At 36.4% G+C, this 24,202-nt stretch overlaps 1 protein-coding gene across 1 annotated transcript; it reads left to right on the top strand.

The window, feature by feature from the left end:
- The first annotated feature begins 4,394 nt into the window (after window positions 1–4,394).
- On the top strand, window positions 4,395–23,538 carry LOC118803848. Its single transcript, XM_036564365.1, has 14 exons — window positions 4,395–4,636; window positions 5,980–6,004; window positions 10,061–10,135; window positions 10,829–11,020; window positions 11,133–11,329; window positions 13,425–13,449; window positions 15,391–15,441; window positions 16,009–16,095; window positions 19,990–20,220; window positions 20,462–20,655; window positions 21,993–22,017; window positions 22,142–22,378; window positions 22,569–22,762; window positions 23,427–23,538. The coding sequence occupies exons 1-14, from the start codon at window positions 4,424–4,426 to the stop codon at window positions 23,436–23,438; spliced, it is 1,758 nt and encodes a 585-aa protein (XP_036420258.1). The 5' UTR covers window positions 4,395–4,423; the 3' UTR covers window positions 23,439–23,538.
- Window positions 23,539–24,202: the final 664 nt, after the last annotated feature.

The raw sequence follows: 24,202 nt of genomic DNA, 5'->3' as shown, positions 1-24,202 counted from the left end.
ATATAAATGTTGGACCCTCTTTAAAGCCCAAATTGTTTTCTACTAGTCTTTATTACCAAACTTAGAATGCTTAGAATACGAAAACACACATGAGGAAAAATGTCATGTAACGTTTTGTCTTTTGCAAAACACCTCAGCGTTTTGAATGTTAAGAGTGCTAAAACAGTGACAATTACAAATATAACCATAAACGGCAGTGAAAGGGTGGCACACACAGGGAATGTAAGTCAAGTTTGAGAAAGATCAGACGTAAGAGTGCAGTCACTGAATATTCCAACACTGGTGGTTCTCTTGTAGCTTGACAAGGAATTGAATATTTAATTATCTCTGCATCTCTTCATAACAGAGTATGAAATATTACTATGTCAGTAATACATATCAAATCTTCACCGTTCTTTGTTGATTCTCTGAGTAGAATGCAGTCATGTTTTTGCTTATTTTTTCAGATGTTCAAACCAATTTATTAGACTCTTTTTCCAGATCTGCCACAAGTCGAACTCCGTCTTGGAAAGCTTAATTTTTTAACTTGTGTTACTGGGAAAACTCTGGGCTCTCATGAGGAATTTGTGAGAATTCTCTGTAAACGAAGAGCAGAACTGCAGGAGGTGCCTACAGTGGAGGAGTGTGATGTCATTCTGGCTTTCTGTCCTGTTGTATCACTGGCTGGACTTGACACTGAAAGAGCACTGAGACAGCTTAATGATATGTCTGGTAATGCACATATGGATACTTATTACAACAGATTTGCTGGTAGTGATAGTGGCAATGCTCTGAAATCACTGTGTGGTGTAAGAAACTCATGCTCTGAAATATTTCTCTGGCATTTTTGAGTCCAAAAGTATTTTTGTTTCTTTTTTAGTTATTCAGACTCCCCTATGATATCTAAGTTTTTGAAATAGTAAAAGTTAAACTAAAACATCTTTGTTTTACAGGTTCTAAGCCTGCTGTTCTGGTGGTGCTCCATCACACATTTGACCCAGAGCTCATTGTTCCAGACAGCAGCAGATCAGTAAACAGAGAGAAAACACTCGCAGTGGACTGTCTGTTCCATGAGGATAGAGGACTGCTGCAGTGCAGGAAGAATGATGAAGCTTTCAGCAGAGTTTCAACATGGATTGAGACTCAGGGATCTTTCCATCAGTGAAATCTCTTCCACATTGTCTGACTATTTTTACGGCTGTATTTAGCTCCAGCCTTGCCTCACACAAGGAGAGGTTGTTCTAACACGTCACTCTAAGCTTCGCCACTTCTAACTTGCTTGGCTGCCAGCAACTGACTGACACTCACTTCATTAGAGATTTTATACTCAATATCAAAGCATCCAATCAGTGTCGACCCTTCATGTTGTGAATTGTATCAATACAATGATTTGGTGCCTCGCTTTAAACGCTGGAGTCACGTGATAACCGCCAACTAAGCTTCGTTACATCACTGAAACCAATTCAGTTACTCCAGGCTTCTTCCATGGAGTTAAACTGGTGAACTCCAAAACAGTATTTGTTGTTTTCAGTTGTTGTATTTTAAATATTTTATATATTATTTATGCATTGTTTGTACACTGATCCATAAATAAAAAGACATCTATATTTGACCTATTTTTGTGTCTGAACCCATTTATGCCCACTTTTTCTCTCAAGGAAACCCTGAGAGACTGAGAAACCCTGAAAGACTGAGTGACACGTACACGAACAGAAAACATCACAAAGATTGTTCCATTAATTAAACAGAACTATCATAGAGGCTCAGGAAAGAGTATGGAATCACTTTCATTTAGACAGCCAAAATAAATTGAGATTTATGATATGTGACCAAACTCTATCATTCTCAATTAATACCTCTTCAGTGCTTCTTCACAGCATTATAATTATTTACATTACCACAAATATCATAATATGACTTCATTACTTAGGAAGTTTATGATGTATGTGTGATGAGAAGCCAATGTAATGGGTGAATAAAGTTATTTTTAGTATTATTTTCTTTGTCCATATTTAACATATGATGGGAAATCATGTGTCAGTGGTATTTTTAAATGTTCAGATCATCAAATTCACACATTTGTGTTGCAATAAAGGTTTATTTGTGTGAATAAGCTTCAATGGAAATATGACAATCAGTAGGAAACAGTCATTGTAGGAAACTGAACTGGACAGTAGATGGTAGCATTGAGCCTGGTGTCACATATTTTAAAATACTGAAGTATTTCCGATACCGTTGGTTCAACTGTGTTGATGCTTCGAAAAGCTTCACAACAGCCGTCATTATTAAACACTCTAAAGGTTGTTGTTGGTTCTGCCACTCAGTCAAACTCATTAGGTTTGGTTTGAGGGCAGCAGTTCATTCATTTCTGCAGCTGTTTTGCAACACTGGCCATCCAGAAAGCCTCACCATTCTTTAAATTCCTGAAGGAGGACAATAGACAGGCTAATCGAGTTTCTCTTTTCTTCTCATGCATTCCATTAAGCAGTCACGCAAACAGGTCGACCCTTTGAGTAACTACTGAAGTTCAAAGTTGGGCGAATATCTGACAAACAATGAACATCAAGCTAACTTTATTACACTGAAGTACCGAGACTTAAAGGTGTTAGAGTTCTATCAAAAAAAGTACCGAGATTTTTACTCGAGGAAGGTTTTAAGGACGCTTGTGGTGGCACGCAGATCAGTGGAGAGATCTTTTGAATAAACACGTGACCTGACGCAGCTGCGTGAGAAAGCGAAAGTAGAATGTAGTTTTTGGTTTTGTGTTGTTTTTGCGGTCGGTTTTCATTTTCAACCGTGTTTAAAAAGCGTAATACTGTGAGAGTTTTTTAAGGAATATTATAAGTTAATAGCTGATAATCCCAGATCTGACTCATTTGGTTCCGCCGGTAAGTTTTAAATGTACATGATGTGTCTGTTTGCTATAAAACTTTGATGAAGGTTAATCATGTTTTCTCGTGTTAACAGCCATTCTCAATCTCTCTTTCCAGGAAATCACCATGATAAGTAAGTCATATCTGCACCTGCACACTGCAGTAGACTGTATGAGCATTCTTGACCATGTTAGTGATGCATATGCACCAGACTCTGATAATCCGATCTAGGGCTCTGCGAGACAAGTCAGTACATATCTAGCAATGAGAAGACTTACAACATACCTTTATCCTTACCTACCTTCTCTCCTTGGCAACTTTAAAGTCCTGTGGGCACTTTGTGGGTATGGGTCCTCTCGGACAAATTACCCTAAAATAAATCCCTTAGGGAAGGACTTTTACACTTCTGCTTGATTTCCAAAATTAGCTAAGCAAGCTACCTATTTAGTAGCTAGCTCCTTAAAGCATCATGGGTAAAACTCAGTATTTTTAAGCTCAGTGAAAACTTGCTGTATTACCTCACTCACAGACTGTAGTAGGACATCAGGGTTACAGCTCAGACTGTTTTAAGCCCCCTCTGACATTTTAACATTCTAGAGGGGGTGTGGCTAAAACTCAAAACTTAAACAGATGGAATAAATGTAAGAGTTTAACAGCAGGAATTACCATTTTAAACTTTGTGTAATTGTTGGCAACAATTTGTCTTTTACTATCAAATGCAGAAAAGATGTGTTAGAAGCCAAACAATATGTTTTGAGTGTAAGCAGAGTTTGAAAAGTAAATTTAAAATCTTTTCTAAATATTTGGCCCTTGACTGTTCTGACGGTACCCATTTTAGGAAAGCCTGTCCTAGAGGGCACGTCGTAGGGAAGACTTTATCAAGGCACCTGTAGGGAATATGTCAAGTTATTGTGAGGGCACCTATGTGGCATCACATCGCCACATCATTTCATCCAATGGAGAGGCACTTCTCCATCAGAGGAGCACCTGATTGGGCACAAAAAAAATGGGTTTTGTCATGTTTGTATCATGGGTCATGTTATTGAATTTACTTGCTCTAGAGGGCACATAACCATAATTGCAATGCTTCTTACAAGCATGGGGGCATTGGGAGGGTCCCCCCTCAACTAGGCATTATGAAGGGTTGTAGACTATGTACTGTGTGTCTGCTACTCCCATTATCTTACACTGGAATCCTACTGCTGTTTAATTGTCATTAAGGAACAGTTTATAAAGATGTGTAGCATGAAAGATCTAATCTATTATTTCTTGTCTCCCTGTAGTAGTTAAATGCTACACAATTGTGCCTGAAAATGTCAAACAACCTTGGAAACAGTTTGAGAGTGAACTTCTAAAGCGAAAACGCTTCCTGAAGGAGTCTCCACTGGACAAGTGTAAAGCCATTCTAGTAGCCTGTCCTGTTGTTTCACGAGCAGTAACAGATATTCCTGCGGCACTGCAGACCCTCAGTGAAAAAGATGCAGGCACTGATTCTACTGGTTTATTTCTATAATGGATATATTTTATTAATATAATAAATGTCTAAATTCCAAACTTTCTTTTAAATTCAAATGTTCTATCGTTTTGCTGTATTTGCAGAAAAACCTGCTGTTCTAGTGGTGTTCCATCACACATTTGATCCAGAGTGCATTGACAGCAGCAGAGCTGTGGACAGACAGAATACGCTCACAGTGGACTGTCTGTTCCATGAGGATAGAGGACTGCTGCAGTGCAGGAAGAATGATGAAGCTCTAGGCGAGGTTGCAGTGTGGCTCAGACGTGTGGTATGAACCTTTATTGTAATGTCTTTAAATCAGTGGTCTCCAGCCCTGGTCCTGGAGGGCTTCCTTCCTATAAAGCCTAGTTCCAACCACACTTTGCCACACCTGGTCCAGCTAATCAACCTCTTCCTAAGTTTCTGATTGGCTGGATTGGATGTATTAGTGTTAATTAAGGGGGCAGGGCAAATTATTGGATACAGGTTGGAACTAATCTCTGTAGGAAGGTAGCTCTCCAGGACCAGGGTTGGAGAACACTGCTTTACAGACTGTACCTAAAGTAAAATGTGCTTGAGAATCTCTGTTTGCAATCTTAATTTTACAAAATTTGTAAATTTTTGGGATTAAGAAAAAGATGCATTAGCAGACTGGCTAGATATTGGCTACACTCTTTTTTAAAGGTGTACTTTGGTTAAAAAAAAAAAAAGTACACAATTTCGACAGTTTTCCCCTTACAATAAATATAGTTCCAAGATAGCCAATATGTTCACGCGCCTGCCTAAATCAGTACACACCTGCCTTAATCTGTGTTAATCTAAATTGTCAAGTAATCTATAATAGACTTACAATGAGGTTCCTGATTCTGTACAGCAGCAATATCTAGAAACATGGACAAAAGTGTGGACAACTTTGAGGCTTCAAGATGGCTGCTGCTACTGTTATGGGACTGTTTAACACAAAATGTGTAAAGAACAGAAACCATTAGGGCATGAACTGTTACCTTTAAGAGTGTTGCAGAGTACAATACACTCTTTTTTAAATATATGTTGAACCTAAACATAACTAAACTGTTTGATGTCTACATTTTTAAGCTATTATCTTCCGATACCAGTGATTCCATATCTAGTTTATAGCAAAGCAGTGCTTTTTTGTAATAGATATAGTTATTAGAATATTATATAATGTTAGAAATCACATAGGCAAGTCTTTTTAAGACCACTTAACTCAAAGTAGTTTGAGGAAAAAAGCTATGATTTATGCATTTTTTTAAAGTTAACAAGTAATGGAAACTCATGTCCACCAGTTCGCAGTGTGAAACCCTAAGGTTTCATTAGCTTTGTTGCCCCACTGTGAAAACCAGTGTGAAACCAAAGAAGCAGATTTGCCAAACCAAATCAAGCATATCTGAGCTTGGGGTGAGGGAAAAATTAGATTTTGAAAATGAAAATAGTGATATGTTAAACACTGACAAAAATGTCCACAAAAATGATATTTAATTTTATATATCAGTATTCTGAAGATGTTCTGGAGCAAAGCAACTAATTCTTTCTGTAATTCTGACACTACGTAAGATGCATCTTTTTATGTTTGAAAAACAATAATAATACGTCTGAGGTTTTATTTCACAGGTGAGACATCAATCATTACAGCCATGTAAGTATGGAATATGAATTATATATTTTGTATAATGACTCAGAGAAGAAGGTAATTAAATAGGTTCATGTTCATTTTGCAATATATTGTATATATTATTAAAAAAGTGCTGCCCATGTGGCAAGTTATCTTGTAGCTAATATCTACTTCAAGTCAAGTCTGTTTAAAAATCTCACCCAGATGCAGTGCAAACTGAAAAAGCCCAAATTGTTTTCCACTATTCTTTGTTACCAAAGCTTAAAATATTTACCACACAAAAAAAACACACTTCAGGAAAAAGTCATATAACATTTTGTCTTTTGAAAACACCTCAGCGTTTCAAATGTTAAGAGTGGTAAAACAGTAACAATTACAATATATACCCACAAACAGCAGTGAAAGGGTGGCACATACAGGAAATGTAAGTCAGGTTTGAGAAAGATCAGACATTGTACAGTCTTTACATATATTTCAACACTGATGGTTCTCTTGCAGCTTTGAAAGTATTTCATGATCTCTGTGTCTCTTCATAACAGAGTGTGATGACTTACTATGTCAGTAATGCATACCAAATCTTGTGAAGTTCATGGAATCTTAGAAGTTCATGATTTTGAGCTACTATAGTACATTATATCTCCCCCTATTGATGACAGTGAGATATATTTTGTACACTGCATCTGAGAGATATACTGCACAGATTTAGAGAGGGCTGGATGGAGTCTGATTATTTTTGAGACAGTATGTACATGCTGTAGCACCTCTGTGGGTCAAAGTCCACAGCATTATTTTCCTAAGAGTCAGGTATAATGTGACACCTGCCCATGTTGCAAGTTGAGGGACTGCTGTGCCAGACACCCAAATTCAAGTACTTCTTTAAAAATGTGTATGTTTTCAGTGGAAAAAAATGCAAATAAGCTCAAAATTTGAGTGGGAGAATTGTGTTAATGTCAGATTCGAAACATAAATAATCCACATCAAGACATCAGCAAACACAATAATTCAAAGTAAATTCCAGCTGAAACCTAAAAATGTGAAAATAAAAATAAGAAAATAAAATAATCTACTTAGATCCAGGGACACCTCATGCTTAAAATCCTTACTGTTAAGTTTAGTTTCACTAAAGCAACTGTTTTTAGGCTGTTCTAAGCAGCTACACTACGATGCTTTTTTTTCTTTTTTTTTTTTGCTATAGTATTGGGACCCCCCTTTATTTTCAAGGAATCAAAGCCCCTGTGGCCTGTCCACCCTTAGTTGGCCTGTATGCCTATGCACTAAGTAAAGCTGAACAATTCCACCCTCTGTGCCTGGAACCATGACAATAACAACATTTCAACAAATTCTTTATTTTTAACAAGCAACTGCAATTGATCTTTCGTACAAAAGTTTCTGGCAAACTTGGGACATTTTGTAAAATGCAATAAAAGCAAGAATGTGTGAAACATCACACAATAAGCAGGTGAACTGAGGTGAAGGTACCATGACTGGGTATAAAAGGAGCATCCATCAAAGGCTCAGTCTTTGCAAGCAAAGACGGGTCATGGCTCAACACTTTGTGCCAAACTTTGTGAGAGGATTGTCAACAGTTCAAAAAGAACATTTCTCAATGCAAGATTGCGAAGAATTTAGGTCTTTCACCTTCTACTGTACATAGTACTGTGAAAAGATTCAGGGAATCCAGAGAAATATCAGGGCAATATGTAGGGCAAGGCCAGAAACCACTGTTGAATGTGTGTGACATTCGAGCCCTCAGACAGCATTGCTTTAGAAACTGTGTTAAATACAGCCACATGGGTTTGGGAGTACTCTGGAAAACCTTTGTGATTTAACACAGTTAACCGCTGCATCAAGAAATGCAACTTGAAACCCCTGTTATGCAAGATGAAAGCCACACATCAACTCTATGCAGAAATGCCGACGAGTTCTCTGGGCCTGAGCTCATCTCAGATGGTCCGAAAGACAGTGCAAATGTGTGCTGTGGTCAGATGAGTCCACGTTTCAGCTTGTTTTTGGGAAAAACAGTTAGATAAACATAGATTTCTCCATGCCAGAGATGAAAGGGACCGTCCAGACTTTTGTCAGCAAAAGCCAACATCTGTCATGGTGTGGGGGTGCCTCAGCGCCCATGGCATGGGTGACTTGCATATGTGTGAAGGTGTCATTGACACAAAGGACTATATCAGGATTTTACAGTGACATATGCTGCCATCAAGACCACATATTTTTGCACGAAGTCCATAGTTATTTCAGCAAGACAATGCCAGGCCTGCATGTGCTACAGCAGCGTGGCTTCATAGACATACAGTGCATGTGCTTGACTGGCCTACCTGCAGTTGAGATCTGTCTCCTTTTGAAAATGTATGGCGCATCATGAAGAGGAGAATCAGATGACGACCACAGGCTGTTTAGCCGCTGAAGTCTTGTATTAAGCATGAATGGACAAAAATTCCACTTGCAAAAACCGCAACAATTAGTATCCTCATTTCCCAAAGGATTAAAAAGTGTAATTGAAAGGAAAGGTGATGTAACACAGTGGAAAACATGCCTCTGTCCCAACAAATTCTATATTTGTTTATATTTCCAAAATACAGTTAAGTTGGTCAGTGAACATTTTGGAAATCTTTTCTTTGTACTGTTATCAGTTAAATAAAGGTTCAAGGGAATTAGTAAATCATAGATCCTTGTTTCCATTGCATTTTACAAAATATCCCAACTTTTCTGGAAAATGTTCCTGCTATTATAATCATTTCTTCTGTATGTGAAAATCAGTGTTAGGGTAACATGATACAAATTAATGCGTTATTATAATTACTTATAATTTTTTTACTTTTAAACTTAAAAATTTTTTGTAATAACATTTCAAAACATCACTCATATGTCTCTAATGCTTGGCCACACTATAGGATAATTGGGTTGATTTTGAAGCAGATTCGCTGTGATTCGCCAGATTATTGTGTGTTGTGAATCTCCTCTCTGAATGACCTCTTCAACTACCTCTTTCACCATGCCACTGGTTTTATGTACGGTTATCTTCAAAATTATTGGCAAAACATTCATAGAAAATAAATAATACATATAATGATTGATATAAAAATATTAGAAATTGCTTACCATTTAATAGAAATCATTCCTGCAAGGAAGTGGTTTTATTTTAAGAACAGTGAATTCATTCAAATACATATGGTGCCAAATTGTTGGTATCTTTAAAGAATATTTAAATAAAACCAAAGAATTTTGAGGCAAAAAATGTTATTGTTATTGCTCCTAGTCTCCAGGAATGTGAGATCACACAAATGTCAAATCTTTTTGTTATTCATCAACATGAGTAAAACCAAGAGCTCTCAGTTCCAGTGACAGAGGTTCATGGACCTGCACAGACTAGGAAATGGTATCAAGAATTATTCGTAGCCATTACCATTAAGCACAAGCAGGATGATGATTGAGGATGAAGATGATAGTTTCACAGTTACAGAACTTCACAGGTTAGTTGAATCATGGGGTTTTCAAATTTGAGTGGACCTTTCCGCAAGATTTTGACCCCAATAAAGCCTTCTGAGCAGCAAAATTGATGCCACAATGTGGGAGAGTGAAGACCGTTTACTCACAATGATGCCATATAGAATGTATTCTAATGTATTCTAGATGTATTCTAATCTTGTGCAAACAAGTGATATTTTATCAAATTTCAGCTACCAATTTTTTTTTGACCGATTTAACAAATGTATAACATTCCTTCATGGTACCTTGTTAACATGGTATCTTGAAGACTTCCTGAAATATGATGTGCTTTTAATGTTTAACTTAAATTTTGTGGTGTGGGTAAGTCTGGCAATTGACCTATGGACTAAAAGTCTTTCTGTTTCAGTAGTGACATATTTTTGAACAAAGTTTTTTCATTTAAAAAACACATTTAATTTTTTTAACATAAGATTATGTTAGAGAATTTCAAAATTATTTTCATGAATTATGTGAAAGTATCCTGAATACAAAAGAAAAATGATGATTTTTGGATCTTAACAAAGAACCACTGCACACATGGCAAATTGTGCTTCTGTTGAAGTCATTTTTTTATTTATATAGGTGGTCCACATCAAGAAAGCAAAAGAATAGCAGAAATGAAAATACCCTCTTCACTCCCTGTTAAAGGCTTGAACAGTAAGTTTTATTGTTTACATTTTTTTTGCCAATGCACTGTAAAAAAGAGTCGGTGTTCAGTTCTGTATAGGCTCCTTCTCTGCTTCATCTGACTTATAATTCTCACTTACAATAAGACTCCTGCTGTAGTGTGAGACTGTATGTAGACTTCAATGGCTGTTAATATTTCACATGGAGTCATAAAGGGTTATGGAATATACTGTGTGTTTTTTTTTCCAGTGTCGTACATCTGGATCCTTCTTTTTAAGTGTCATTATGGAACAGAGTGTGTTAAAGTGTCATTACAGAAGAGATAGAGAGTAGGGGTGGGCAATATGGCAGGAATGTATAACGATACACAATGTGTGACATTTGATTATGTGATACATGAAAACAGCCAAAATGCATGAATAACGCTACATTAAAAAAAATAACTATCAACAATACTATACAGTAAACGCAATGATTTGTATTAAACATTTCACACACTGCACTGCATTAAATCCAATTAAACAGCACCAATTATGCTTTCTTTGTAATGAGACATGCAGTTGGTAAGTGTTCTTGAAGTACTGACAGTATCCATGATATGCTCAAAAAAGCATGCTGTGACATAATTTATCACAATAATGATAAAATATTGTCATATTGCCCACCACTAACATAGAGTACAGTATTCTATCTAATCTATCACATCTTGTCTCCCTAAAAAAGTTAAATGCTACACGATTGTGCCTGAAAAGATCAGACAACCTTGGAAAGAGTTTGAGAATGAACTTCTAAAGCGAAGACGCTTCCTGAAGGAGTCTCCACTGGAGAGGTGTAAAGCCATTCTAGTTGTCTGTCCTGTTGTTTCACGAGCTGGAACAGACATTGCAGCGGCACTGCAGACCCTCAACGAAAAAGGTGCAGGCACTGATCAAACACGTTTATTTCTATAATTAATATATTTTATTTACATAATAAATGTCTGCAATCAACACTTTTTTATATGTTCAGATGTTCATTTTTGCTACAGTTGCAGATAAACCTGCTGTTCTAGTGGTGCTCCATCACACATTTGATCCAGAGTGGACTGTATCAGACAGCAGCAGAGCTGTGGACAGACAGAATACACTCACAGTGGACTGTCTGTTCCATGAGGATGGAGGACTGCTGCAGTGCAGGAAGAATGATGAAGCTCTAAGTGTGGTTGCAGAGTGGCTCAAATGTGTGGTATGAACCTTCATTGTAATGGGTTTACAGACTGTACTTATGAGTTTGAGAATCTCTGTTTGTAATCTTAATGTTACAAAAGTCCATAAATTATTGGGATTTAAATTATTGGGAATTGTTGCGTAGATTAGTACAGTTTAATACTGAGCTCTTTTTAAATGCGTAGTTTTGGGAAAGAATCTAATTTATACAGTTTTCCTCTTGCCCCAAATGTAGCTGCATACTTTTCAAGTCCGACATATGGCCATGAGACTCACACAGGGGTCAGATCTCAACAAACCTTTTCAATTTTACACAATTCTAAAAAAACAGTTGGGACAGTAGGTAAAATACAAATGAAAACAGAAAGCAGTGATTTGCTAACAGTCTTTTACAGTAATGTAGACCAAAAACACATATTTTGGAACTTTCCACAGGTAAGCAGGTGAACAGGTCACAGATTATGCTATCATGGTCGGGCAGAAATGGAGTGTTATGACCAAGAGGGCCTGCAAGATGTTTCCAACTTTTTTAGTCAAATGTAAAATGTGTATATAAACAAAAACAAAAAGTTAATTAGTTAAAACATTAAATATCTTGTCTTTGTATTGTTTTAAATTGAGAACACGTGAAAAAGGATTTACAAAAAGAATATCAAAAAGAAGTCATTGCTGTCCTTTTTTATTTGTATTTTTCCCACTGTCCCAATTTTTCTGGAATTTGGATTGTACTTTCCTACAGATTGTAGTTACAACCTGCATCTAACATGCTAACACCCTCACTTACCAAACACTGATTCATCTAATGCAGCCAATAAATTATTCCCAAAGAAGTTAAGCAGCTGGAGACAGTGTGGCCAATTGTGGATGGAACTAGACTCGACAGGAAGATCTCCAGGAAGGTATTTCAAAGTAGAATTCAGTTGCAGATGCAGTTAGAGATACAGAAAGTTTGGGCACCCCTGCATAAATCACATTTTATTTATTTTCTAACAAAAATGTACACACAACATCTGCGTGGCACAAGCTTATATATAACACATTCCTACTAATTTTAATGCAAGATTACTATTTATGTGATGAATTGAATATATTAAAAAAAATCTAAAATAAAATTTGCAAGGCACCCTTTCAGTGTTTTGGTAAGGTCTCAGGGCTTACAGAGCATAATGTGACCCTTCAAACCTCTCAGGGTGTTATGCTTAAACTCAACAGCCATGCCAGCCCAAACACACATGCCATTTTATGTTTTACTTTTTTTCTAATATGTTAAATTCAGTGCATAAATAATAATGGTGCATTAAAATGTGCAGAAATATGTCACATTTAGTTGCATGCAGTGCTTGTGTTAACTTTTTTCACTTCAACAAAACAAGTAATTTGACCAGAGGTGCTCAGATTGTTTTGCAAACACAAGTTACCATTTGTCATACACTGTCGGAAACCACACAAGCAGGTCTATTTGGAATTAATAAAAACTCAAGACAGTTGAAAGCAAACATAGATATGGTGTTACACCATAGAATTATGACAAGAGTGGCAAATGTTCTTTTGATCAATGCTTATCTGAGCACTGCTAGAGTGTGGCTCCATGGCTTAGCTTTGAACGAGTTCAGGTTGGCTTGTGTTTCACCTTCACCACTGCTTTCCGTTATAAAAAATGGAGAACTTGAGCAAATAAAATAACTTGGTAAAATAAATCTAACCTAACCAAAACTGAAACTGTGATGGTGATAAACACAACAATATTTCTAATTTGTTACACCCTTTGCATGTAATTATGTGGCTCTAGACGCTATACAAGCAACACAAAAGACTCTTAAAGCTGCGTTTGAATGAGAGAGCTACAGTCTGCATAGCAGCATTAATTGTTAGCTATGTTAGCCTCAGAACTTCAGTGTGAACCTAAAGAAGCAAACTTACCAAAATATCTTGGCAGCATCTGGGGTAAGGAGAAAAATGTGGAAATTTGAATTTTCTGTTTTTTCATCATTACGATACATAATACATTACATTATACATAATGTAATACATTATTTATCAGTTTATTACTGACATCACTGAGTCTCTTTTTGTTTGAAAATGAGTCATAACATGCTTGATATTTTACTCCACAGAAAAAAGGAAGACCGCTTCCATCAAGTAAGTAATGGAACATAAAGAAATATTATACATCTTTCGAAGCTCTTTCCCTCAAAACTACAGCAACATTCGATTTATAACAGAATAGAATGTTAAACATTTTGTTTTTCTTCAGGTTTATTTTTCAGACTGACTTTGCTCTCAGCACCTTAACTGATACAGTTGGAAATTCACATAATTGTGTGTAATGCTGTTAATAATTCAGAAAATCACTACATGACAATTAAATAACCCCTAATTTTCCAATATATTTCAATTAAGACTTTTCTACTGGGAATGTCCATTCTATACTATTTAATAAAACCCTAAATCAAATGGATAAATGCTACCTTGAATTACACTCAGTTCTACATCTCATCTCAGTAGCTGTTCCTTCTTCATTTTAAATTCTAGACCAACATCTGGACAATCCTCAACCTAGATCAATGGCTATGTTTGAAATAGCTTACCACATACCACATACCAAAGGTGTACAGCACGTGACCAACATAATTTCTCCAGTATGTCAAAGATACCTGGATGACGTCCTGTGCTATGATGAGCTAAACAACACAGGACAGCTTGAACTCACACTGTCTCTGCAGTCCTGTTTCGCCAATCACGTCTTTGTGCCGTGACGTAGCGTGTAAACAAACACTCATTACCTGCTCGCGCGCATTAATAAAGTTAGCGAGTTTGTGCTTATCGCCAAGAAGTGGAGGAGAAGAGGAAAAGTGGCGCGGAGAGGGAAAGGATTAAAAAAAAGAAAAGCACTGGAGGAAGAAGCTGCTAGGTGTTTTTACTGATTTGAAATTACTGATTTGTTCAGCAAGGAAGAGACAGGTCAGACATATAAGAACTAATTCATTAGTTTAGGTTTGCTTTGGTGTTTTGTAGCATACAGCGTTTTTTGTAGCCTACAGCGTTAACGTTAGCTAACAAGCTAACTATCAGTTAAATATTCTCTATATTTGATGTTTCACTGCGCTGTCCAAATTCACAAAATATAGATAGATGCTCTTAAAAGTACAGTTTTGCCAGTCAGTACACAGCAGTTTGATCAGGAAAAACAACTTGCATATATCTACAGATAATTGCAGAAAGTATAGTAACTTGTGTTCTCAGCCTGTTAAAAGCTGGGTTCTTAGAGAGCTTTAAAACTTAATATATCCAAGTATTTCAAGTACTGTATGATCAAAGCATTATTCACACCATGACGTGTGTGTATCAAAAAAATCTGGAACAGTTAAGGTGAGTGAGCTGGTAATTAAGGAGTGGGCAGTTATGGAGGGTAATTTTTATTACCCTAAACATACATATAAAAGCCCATACTAAACACCTATTCATGCAGATACAGTAGCTGTGAGTACTTGTGTGGCTTGAGTCCTGCCATGATTCTCAGCCCATCCCAGTCCAGCCCTGCCTGAACCCGCTTATCAGTCAATTATCAAGCCTTTTATAAGTTGGATCAGGTGTGTTGGAGTGGGAATTATTCAGGACAGTGGTTCACCAGGACTGGAGCTGAGACCAGTGACATAGATCTTCCACCTTCACATCTTGTTCTGCATCTCTTCGTCATGTCCTCAAAGGGAGGAGCTAAGATGTGAGGAAAACATGTAGGGAAAGGGAGTAAAGAGGCATAATTAAAGAACTAAGATGCACCCAGGCAGTGTGAAGATCAGCTTTGATAAGCATGATGCCATCACTAGGCTGGAAAGGGTTAACTACAACTGTCAGTGACAAGTGAGTTTATTGTAGAGGAATTTCAAAATTGAAACATTCCTAGAGTTTAAGTTTATTACCTATTAATGAGTTAAAAGCCCATTCACGGTATAAAGCTTGAGCCACAAAGTATACATTGCATACAGTGTTTGGTGATGCTATATAGTGCTAGATACTTAAAACAATATATGCATTTAAATTGATAAATAACTTTGTGTTTTCATTTTTTTCTTTGCAAAGGTGAACCAGAAAGAGAGCTTGAGGCACCTTCAAGTTCAAGGAGAGCTCCAGGTACAGCTCACATTAGGTTTACCTAATAATGACTTACTTTAATTGCTTACTTTCTAAGGTAGAACAGCCTCTCAGCTTAGCAAAGTAATAAATGTCATAGATTACAGATTAAGTTATTAATGCGCCTTTATCTTGCATGTTCATTAATGTAAAGCAATCAGATCACCATACCGTTATTAACTTGCATATATGTACAGAAAATTGTAGAAAGCATAGTAACTTGTGTTCTCAGCCTGTTAAAAGTTGTCATATATCTAAATATTTCAAGTACTGTATGATCAAAGCAGTATTACACACCATGAAGTGTGTGTATAAAAAAACTTCAACTTATAATATTACGACTGTTGGTTCTAAAATGTTGATGCACATATAATGTGTCCTCATTTAACAGGCATTTTCATAAATTATGTGCAAGTATGTGCAAGTCATTCATTATGTGCAATATCCAGACCTGAATACAGTATGATTGTTGCAGCTCAACAGAGAACTGCTGCTCATGTGGCCTTTCATCTTAGTTGTTATCTAAGAGACTTTCTTTTCAAGTCAGTGGTCATTATTTTAACATAGGATGTCAGTTTGGAGGAATTGACCAAGACGGAGAGCAACCTGAAGCTGCATCTGGGGTTAGGACAGACAGAGAAGGAGGAGAAACAAGTAAGTTTCAGCTTTAAAATTTGTTAACAAACAACTTCATTTGCTCTTTTGTAGCTTTTTTTCTGCTATTGCACTCATGCAGTTCTACATCTCGTCTGACAGTAGCTGTTCCTTCTTCACTTCAAATTCTAGACCAACATCTGAACAAACCTCTAGATCAGTAGAGTTTAACTCCAGTCCTGGAGAGCCAGTGTCCAGCAAAGTTTTGTAGTTCCCCTACAAACACACCCATTAAACCTGGCAGTTAACAGTTGAGTTGAATCAGGTGTGTTTGAACAGGTAAATCACTGAACTGTGCTGGACACTGGCCCTCCGGGACTGCAGTTCTGCACCCCTGATCTAGATCAATGGTTGTGTTTGAAATAGCTGATTACATACTGTTTGCGTACTGATTGTGCCCAGAGGTAGGAAGTAGTATTTCAATGTGTGAACGACATAAATTATTATTTAATTATTTATTTATTTAACGGTACGATGTGCAGCTCTAAATATTCCAGTACACAGCCAGAGCTATTTTATCTGATATACTGCTTCAAAATTTGCAACACGGTAACTGATTTAACTGCCTGGTTTGCTCTGAACCATTTAATAACCTTGGATTCAGACTATGGTGGATACATGAAATCAAAGTAAGTGATTTGTCCAGCTGCTGCACTCTGTGTAACGCTTAAGTCCCAGCAGTATTCTCTGCTGGTCTTGAGGTGTCATTCAAATTTGACAAGGATTAATTCATTAATTTCTGACATTGCATCACGTTAACTGTCATAGAGGGATTTTTCACAGTTTGATTAAGGAAAGTCATTTGATTTAACCTTTGATTAAAGATTAATGTTTCACATAGTTTGCCAGAAAGCAACAGAATGAAGCAGTTTTAAATTTCAGTCTCCGGTCCTAAAGGAATGTATGAGGCTTAATAATGTAATGTTGATGATGGCAAAATAGTGATACATCTAAAAAAAAAAATGGGGATCTGCCTTACAGTACATATACTTCTCTGTCATTAATGTTTTGTATGAATGCAAAATGTCTGGTTCCTATCACTAATGTTGTGAGTGATTCTGACTCTGTACATTATTCTAGAATGGCACATCAACCATTCTGAATAACTTTGTTTATGTATTAACCATTTAATTATTCTGACAATTAGAAAAAAGTTGGTGGAATTCCCCTTTAAACTGATAAACATTCCACTGAAAAATTATATTTACTTAATTTGTCCTTTACTGTAAATGTATTGAATCAGGAAAGGCATGTCTGTTGTCTGAAGATTACTTTATTACTTTTGTACTGGAACTAAAGTAGAGAACAAGTAAAGCCCTGTCAAAGCCAACACAGACAAGCAAGTCTCAAAATGTACTGTAAAGAAATAGAATGAAAAGAAACCAAATCTATTTACATACACAGTAATTATTCAATCATTAGACTCGAGCAGTTACCCCATTATTCAAGTATTCATTTTCATGCTATGATTTCTTATACTGGATTAAAGCTGTTATCAGATTTTCAGTCTGATGAATACAGTGAACAATGAATACTACCTGGATTTTAGACCAGTACTCTGGTCATTCAGTGTATATGTACCACTAATCTGGGTTTTTTTGGTTTCTATAACTGGATATCAGTACCATTAACCCCCTAAAATCTCAGGCTTAAATATATACTACAGTTTATTATTCAGTAAATACAGGGACTTCAATGCAAACTGGTTGAGCTGTTCTGAGGTTATAGAGTGTGTAACAAAAATTTGAGCCGGCTAGTGGGCCCTGGCCATTTAAGGGGTTTAACACCTCAGACTATTTGCTGAATTTAACATATGTCGTATGTGCGTAAGTTATTCTATTTTTCTCCAAATGTACCGTTGGTGATAGTAGCCAAATAGTTACATTTCTTTTCATTAGACCTCAGCACTTGATTCCAGAATACCTCTAATATACTCATTAATATACCTCTAACTAATATAGTAACTAAGGTTAACTATAATAACTAAAATTAACTAATATAGTAACTATAAGGTTAACTGATTTAGTAACTATTATTAACTAATGTATATAATAACTACCAGGAACAGATCATGAAGAAACGTTCAATAAATTATTAAGAAACGGTAAATATAAGAAGAGAGTTTTGTTTTATGAAGCTTAATGAATGAATGAGGATCATGAGCTGAAGGAAAACTAATGAAAACATTTAAGAGAAAGACTAAAAAAATAATGACCATTGATGAGCCATGCGCTTCAGGACTGGCCCAGTACTCATACTAAATGAACACTGACAGCTCCAGGCTGGGGCGATCTTTGCACTAGGCAAAAGTAAGCATCCACCTAGAGCCCCCATGAGCCAAGGGCCCCATAAAAATACAAATTAGATATACTGTACATGGTGAGGTTAAATTACCTATTCCAAAATATATAGACATATTAATTGTTTTTGCGATTGATTCTTTTCAGTAATTTCAATACAACAGCACCCCCTGGTCAGGGTTATAATGGACTATTTCATGTTGCTACATTATGACACAACTGCTAAAGGCAAAACAGTATGAACAAGACAGTTAAGCAATAATCAATAATTATGGAGAGGAGCTTCTTCAGTGTGATTTTCTTGGCGTTCAAATAAAGAAAATCAAATAAAGTGTAACAGAAAGAACACAAAAATTGTGAGGAAAGCAAAGGCTAATTTTCAGTCAGAACAGTCTGTACAGAATGCTAGTGTTAATGTTAGTATAGATAGCTCCAGTGTTGGGGTAGTTCCTCAAAAAAGATGTAAGTATGCATTAAATTCTTCTCTCAGAATGTAATGGAATTACATTACTCATTGCTTCATGTGAAGAATAACTTTACATCTGTGTTACTCTGAACCAAATGATCACAATATATTGGCAGATAATGTTGTTTTTTAAGTATTATTTCTTCGAACAAGCAAAATTATCTGTAAATTAAGTGAGATAGTTTAAAAACTATGTTTTATTATTTTTTAAAGTAAATTATGAAGTAAAATATCTAGAAACAAGTTAAATAATCTTGTTTTACAAAGTCTCAAAATGAGAACTTTTAGATACAGTGACGAGATTAAAGATGATTTCACATGCAAAGATATCATTTTGTGTAATGTAAACAGTTGCACCATTTAAAAAATATGCATCCAGGGTCCCATTCCTGCTATCCTATTGCCCAGAGCCCCGGAATCACTAAATCCACCTTATATATTGTATCATGTTAAGTTATATTATATTGTATTACTAGATGCTCCTTGTAGTATTATTATTGTTATTATTATTCATGTATTATTTATGAATAATAATAAAAGATCATGGGAACAGATCATGAATGAATACATTAAATGGTAAAATCATTCATGGTAAAAACATGAACGAATACTGTAAATATTAAGAACAAATTGTGTGATATGCTACTTCATGAATAAATAACAAAATAAAAAGAAATGAAGAATTGTTGATTCTTCTGTCCTGATACGTTTTGAGGGCTTTGTAATACACTGTTGTGTTTGAGAGGGAATGTAAGTAAATGAAGTATAAAATACATTTTTATTAATATTGTTAATATTGTTTTTTTCCCAGACAAGGCTAGTCCTAGACTACACAGGATTTTGAATGGATATTTTCCACTGAAAAATATAGTCCTGTCTGGGAAACTGGCCCACAGTTTCTTTTGTTAAGTACACTGTGATAGTCTTGCATCAAATAGTATTGTATAAATGTGTATATACTAGATTGTTCCCAGTTATTAAGCATAGCAGCCTAAATGTTATTAAAAATGTATTTAGTCCTTCACTGTTCTTTGATGTTTCTCTGAGAGCTTTTCCAGAGTAGAATACAGTCATTTATTTTGTTTATTTTTTAAATGTTCATACCAATTTATGAGAATCTTTTTCCAGATCTGCCACAGGTCAGTCTCCATCTTGGAAAGCTTAATTTTTTAACTTGTGTTATTGGGAACACTCTGGGCTCTCATGAGGAATTTGTGAGAATTCTCTGCAAACGAAGAGCAGAACTGCAGGAGGTGCCTACAGTAGAGGAGTGTGATGTCATTCTGGCTTTCTGTCCTGTTGTATCACTGGCTGGACTTGACACTGAAAAAGCACTGCAACAACCTAATGATATGTCTGGTAATGCATATACTGATACTCATTACTCTAACAGATTTGCTGGTAGTGATAGTGGCAATGCTCCGAAATCACTGTGTAGTGTAAGAAACTGAAATATTTCTCTGGCATTTTTGAGTCCCTTAAGTTTTAGACATCATAAAACAATTTATTCTACAATTTTTAAAGCGTAATCTTTACTCAAAAATATTTTATTCAAACTGAAATATTACAGTAATTCAACTCAAATGTATTTGTTTTACAGGTTCTAAGCCTGCTGTTCTGGTGGTGCTCCATCACACATTTGACCCAGAGCTCATTGTTCCAGACAGCAGCAGATCAGTAAACAGAGAGAAAACACTCGCAGTGGACTGTCTGTTCCATGAGGATAAAGGACTGCTGCAGTGCAGTAAGAATGATGAGGCTTTCAGCAGAGTTTCAGCATGGATTGAGACTCAGGTATCTTTCCATCAGTGAAATCTCTTCAACACTGAGTGCGGTTACATGCACTTAATTGGATTTCTGCATTTTTTCAAATGGTCAATAAACAGCAGACTCTAATTTCTTAGATTGGAGTAAGGTCTAGAAATCCAATCTATCTAGCCAGCACTTGTTAAAAGTAGGGATGCGGTTGGTACACCCCCTACGGTCCAATACTCACATGTGAACCATGGTATTGTCTACAGACAAAATTAGGAGTTCATTGTTTAAAGGGTAATGTTTTTTTTTTTTTTAAATATAAAGATACCTAACCTGTACTGTTACCATAGCCCAAAACTGATACATATCAAACCATGACCCCATTGTACCACTGCATCCCTAGTATCTTGCACTCGCTAAACAGTGTGCAGGTGATGATGAGGACAATGGTGAAGAGGCAGAAGCATCAAAGAGGAAGAGTGAGCAGGGAGCAGATGCTTTGTCATTCTTACATACTGTGAACCAGCCGAATAAACTGACTAAAGAACAAAATGTTTTTCTTAACCTTGGGGTTTCGATGCTAGGGTCCCACTGCAGGTCAGACTCAGTGAACAAACATTTAGAGAAGTTTACACTAAATTTTTCCAGAGTGTTTTAAAAGATTGTTCTATATGGTTCTATAGAACCTTTTTGAAAATGTGTTCTGCTATTACATTTGGCACTGTAACTATAGAAGAACCCTTTTTGGTGCTATATAGAACCAAAAAGGTTCTATATAGACACTTACACAACCGTTTCACCATGCGAAGAACACTTAAAGCATGTAAATGGTTCCTTAACAAATCTAGAGTGTTTAATGAACTAGGTTATAAACATTGTGATTGAAAATGGCAATAGTTTTTAAGATTAATTTTGGTTGAAATTTCAGCAGCTTTTACACAGTCAGAGTGAGTATTTTAAACCTGTTTATATTATATTGTAAGTTATACTCTTAATGCTCTCTGGGGTGAAAGGTCTGATTCAGATCTTGGTGTGTAGGCTACACTATATGAAGCGTATATCTCTAGGTTCAGCAGAGAAGATTTTGTCAGTGGAAGCAGAATTGGCAATGCTGTTTTTACACCTGTTGAAATTATATTCACAGCACTCAGAAGTTTTGGGCCTTTGGGTCAAGCTTTTACTGAAGATGTTGTGCCCTGTTTACCGGTACTTTCATAGCATGTATGAACACATGCATCCTGCTAAATGGATCCTGGTGATTACCTGTGGTTTGTGTGTGAAAAGGGCTTCAGCAAAAGTATGATTATTATGTATTGGGCTATTATTGTCCTGTGTTTGAGATAAAGTATCTCTTTTTCTTTCTTTCGTTTTTACAGAAAATGCCTGAAGTAGTAAGTCAAGGTTGGTGACAATTTTTTTATTGAATTAATGTATATATATATGGAGAGAGAGTAATGACATACGGGAAGCCATGCAATCCATCGTAATTCATTGATGCATCTCTAAACTGTTGTTTGATTCGCAGGTTCTGGACAGAAGCATTTGGACTTTCCCCAGAGGACAGTTAAATACTTCTCTGTTATCAGTGTAAACACACTGGATTCTCACAAACGCTTTCTTGGACTACTCAGTAAACTAGTCCCAGCACTGCAGGAGGTGTCTTCAGTGGAAGAGTGTGATGTCGTCTTTGGGTTTTACCCTGTTGTTTCACAAGCCGATTTTGATATTAAACACACACAAGAAACCCTTCATAGTGTAGCAGGTAACTCATGGGTCAGAAGATTTCTCTGGCATTTTCAAGTACAAAAGTGTTTTAATATCTGCAAGTAGGCAAAAGAAGTAATACTAATTTTTAAACACAGTATTTTATTTGAAACCCAATATACAAATTGAAGATATCTAAGGGTCCCCTGAAAGTATACTAAAATGTATTTGCTTCACATGTTTCACAGGTTCTAAACCTGCTGTTCTAGTGGTGCTTCATCACACTTTAAACCCAGAGAGCTTTGTTCATGACAGCAGTGCATCTGTGACCAGAGAGAAGACAATTGCAGTGGACTGTCTGTTCCATGAGGATCATCATGGACTACTGAGATGCCAGAATAATGATAAAGCACTGGCCAGAGTTGCCAGCTGGTTAAGTGCGGTGAGATGTTTTTTCTGCATTCTCTATAGATAATGTGTTAATAATTAGTGACTTTTTGGGGTTGTAGCATAGCTAGGATTCAAACATGTGATACCCTAATAATAGAGAACCATAAAAGCTAACAGGGCTGCCTACTCAAAGCCCAGCTAACAACTGCTAAGCTTCAAGCTGCCACCAGTTTACTTTAACAAGACAAGCTGTATTGGTGAATATGGGCACAAAACATCATCATACCGTCATGGTGAACAGAACAAAAACATGTTAAATGTATCCAAACCTATGCTTTAGCATAGGGGTAACATTATAACACACAAAAAAACATCTTCTAGCAAGCAAACTGATAAAAAAATTATGACAAGTTTTTTTCAAGAAAAACAACAAAAAAAGATTACTTTAGATTAAAGGTTAAAAACACAGACAGCAGCACATTTGTAAACAGGAAGGATACAATCACAGTGGACTGCCTGTTCTTTGAGGACAGAGGTCTAGTAGTGTCAAAAGAATTCTGTGGCTTTCAGTGGGTTTTCGACATGGCTGAAAGCTAAGGTGTTTGTTGTATGTCAGATTACAGCACTACTGTATAAAAACCTTCTGTACCTACTGTATAAAAATATGCATAAGTAAAAATAAAAAAGACAAAGTCAAGATGAACTGTATGTTTCAGGTCATGGAGTGAGAGCCCACAGGAGGACTTGAGGTACCTGTACCAGCTGTGAGACCATGAAGAACCTCTGAAGATTGTTATGGTGAAGATCAGCCAGAAAGACAATTAGTATGAAAAGTAAATGGTAACTAAATTAGGGCAAAAGCCGCTGCAGCTGATTTGTGACAAATACACTAGAAAATTCTTATAATATGACTTTATTAATATTGATAATCTGTTAATATTATTAAAGGGGAACAGTCATGTTTGATGATTTTTAGGGTCAGAAGGTGGAGTTTCAGCCATTTCAAAGAAAAACACGGGGGGTGGGAAGCTTCCCTGGCCAGTAACCAAAAGTACATGGGACCACCCTCTGACCTAGTTAGACAAAGTAGACTCCTACATGGTGCGAATGTACAGGTGCACCCCTCTGGAGTCACGTGATAACTGCCAACGAAGCTTTGTTACGTCACTGAAAACCGATTCAAATACCCCGGGCTTCTTCCATGAGGTTAAACAGGTGAACTCCAAAATGGTTTCTGTTGTTTTCAGTAGTCATATTTCAGACATTTTATACCTGGTTCCTGCATTGTTTGTACACTGATCCAAATAAAAAAGACAACTATAATTGACCTATTTCGTGCTTGAACCCATTTTTGCCCACTTACCCAGAGGAAGTTCGAAAGTGTGTGAAAAAAATCCGAACTCAAGGGGTTCCTTGAGAAAGACTGAGTAACACGTACATGGACAGAAATCTTCACAGAGATTGTTCCGTTAATTAAACAGAACTATTATGG

This window comes from Colossoma macropomum, unplaced genomic scaffold (assembly GCF_904425465.1).
Source record: "Colossoma macropomum unplaced genomic scaffold, Colossoma_macropomum, whole genome shotgun sequence".
Classification (NCBI taxonomy): Eukaryota; Metazoa; Chordata; class Actinopteri; order Characiformes; family Serrasalmidae; genus Colossoma; species Colossoma macropomum.
This window is presented reverse-complemented; position numbering and strand designations above follow the sequence as displayed.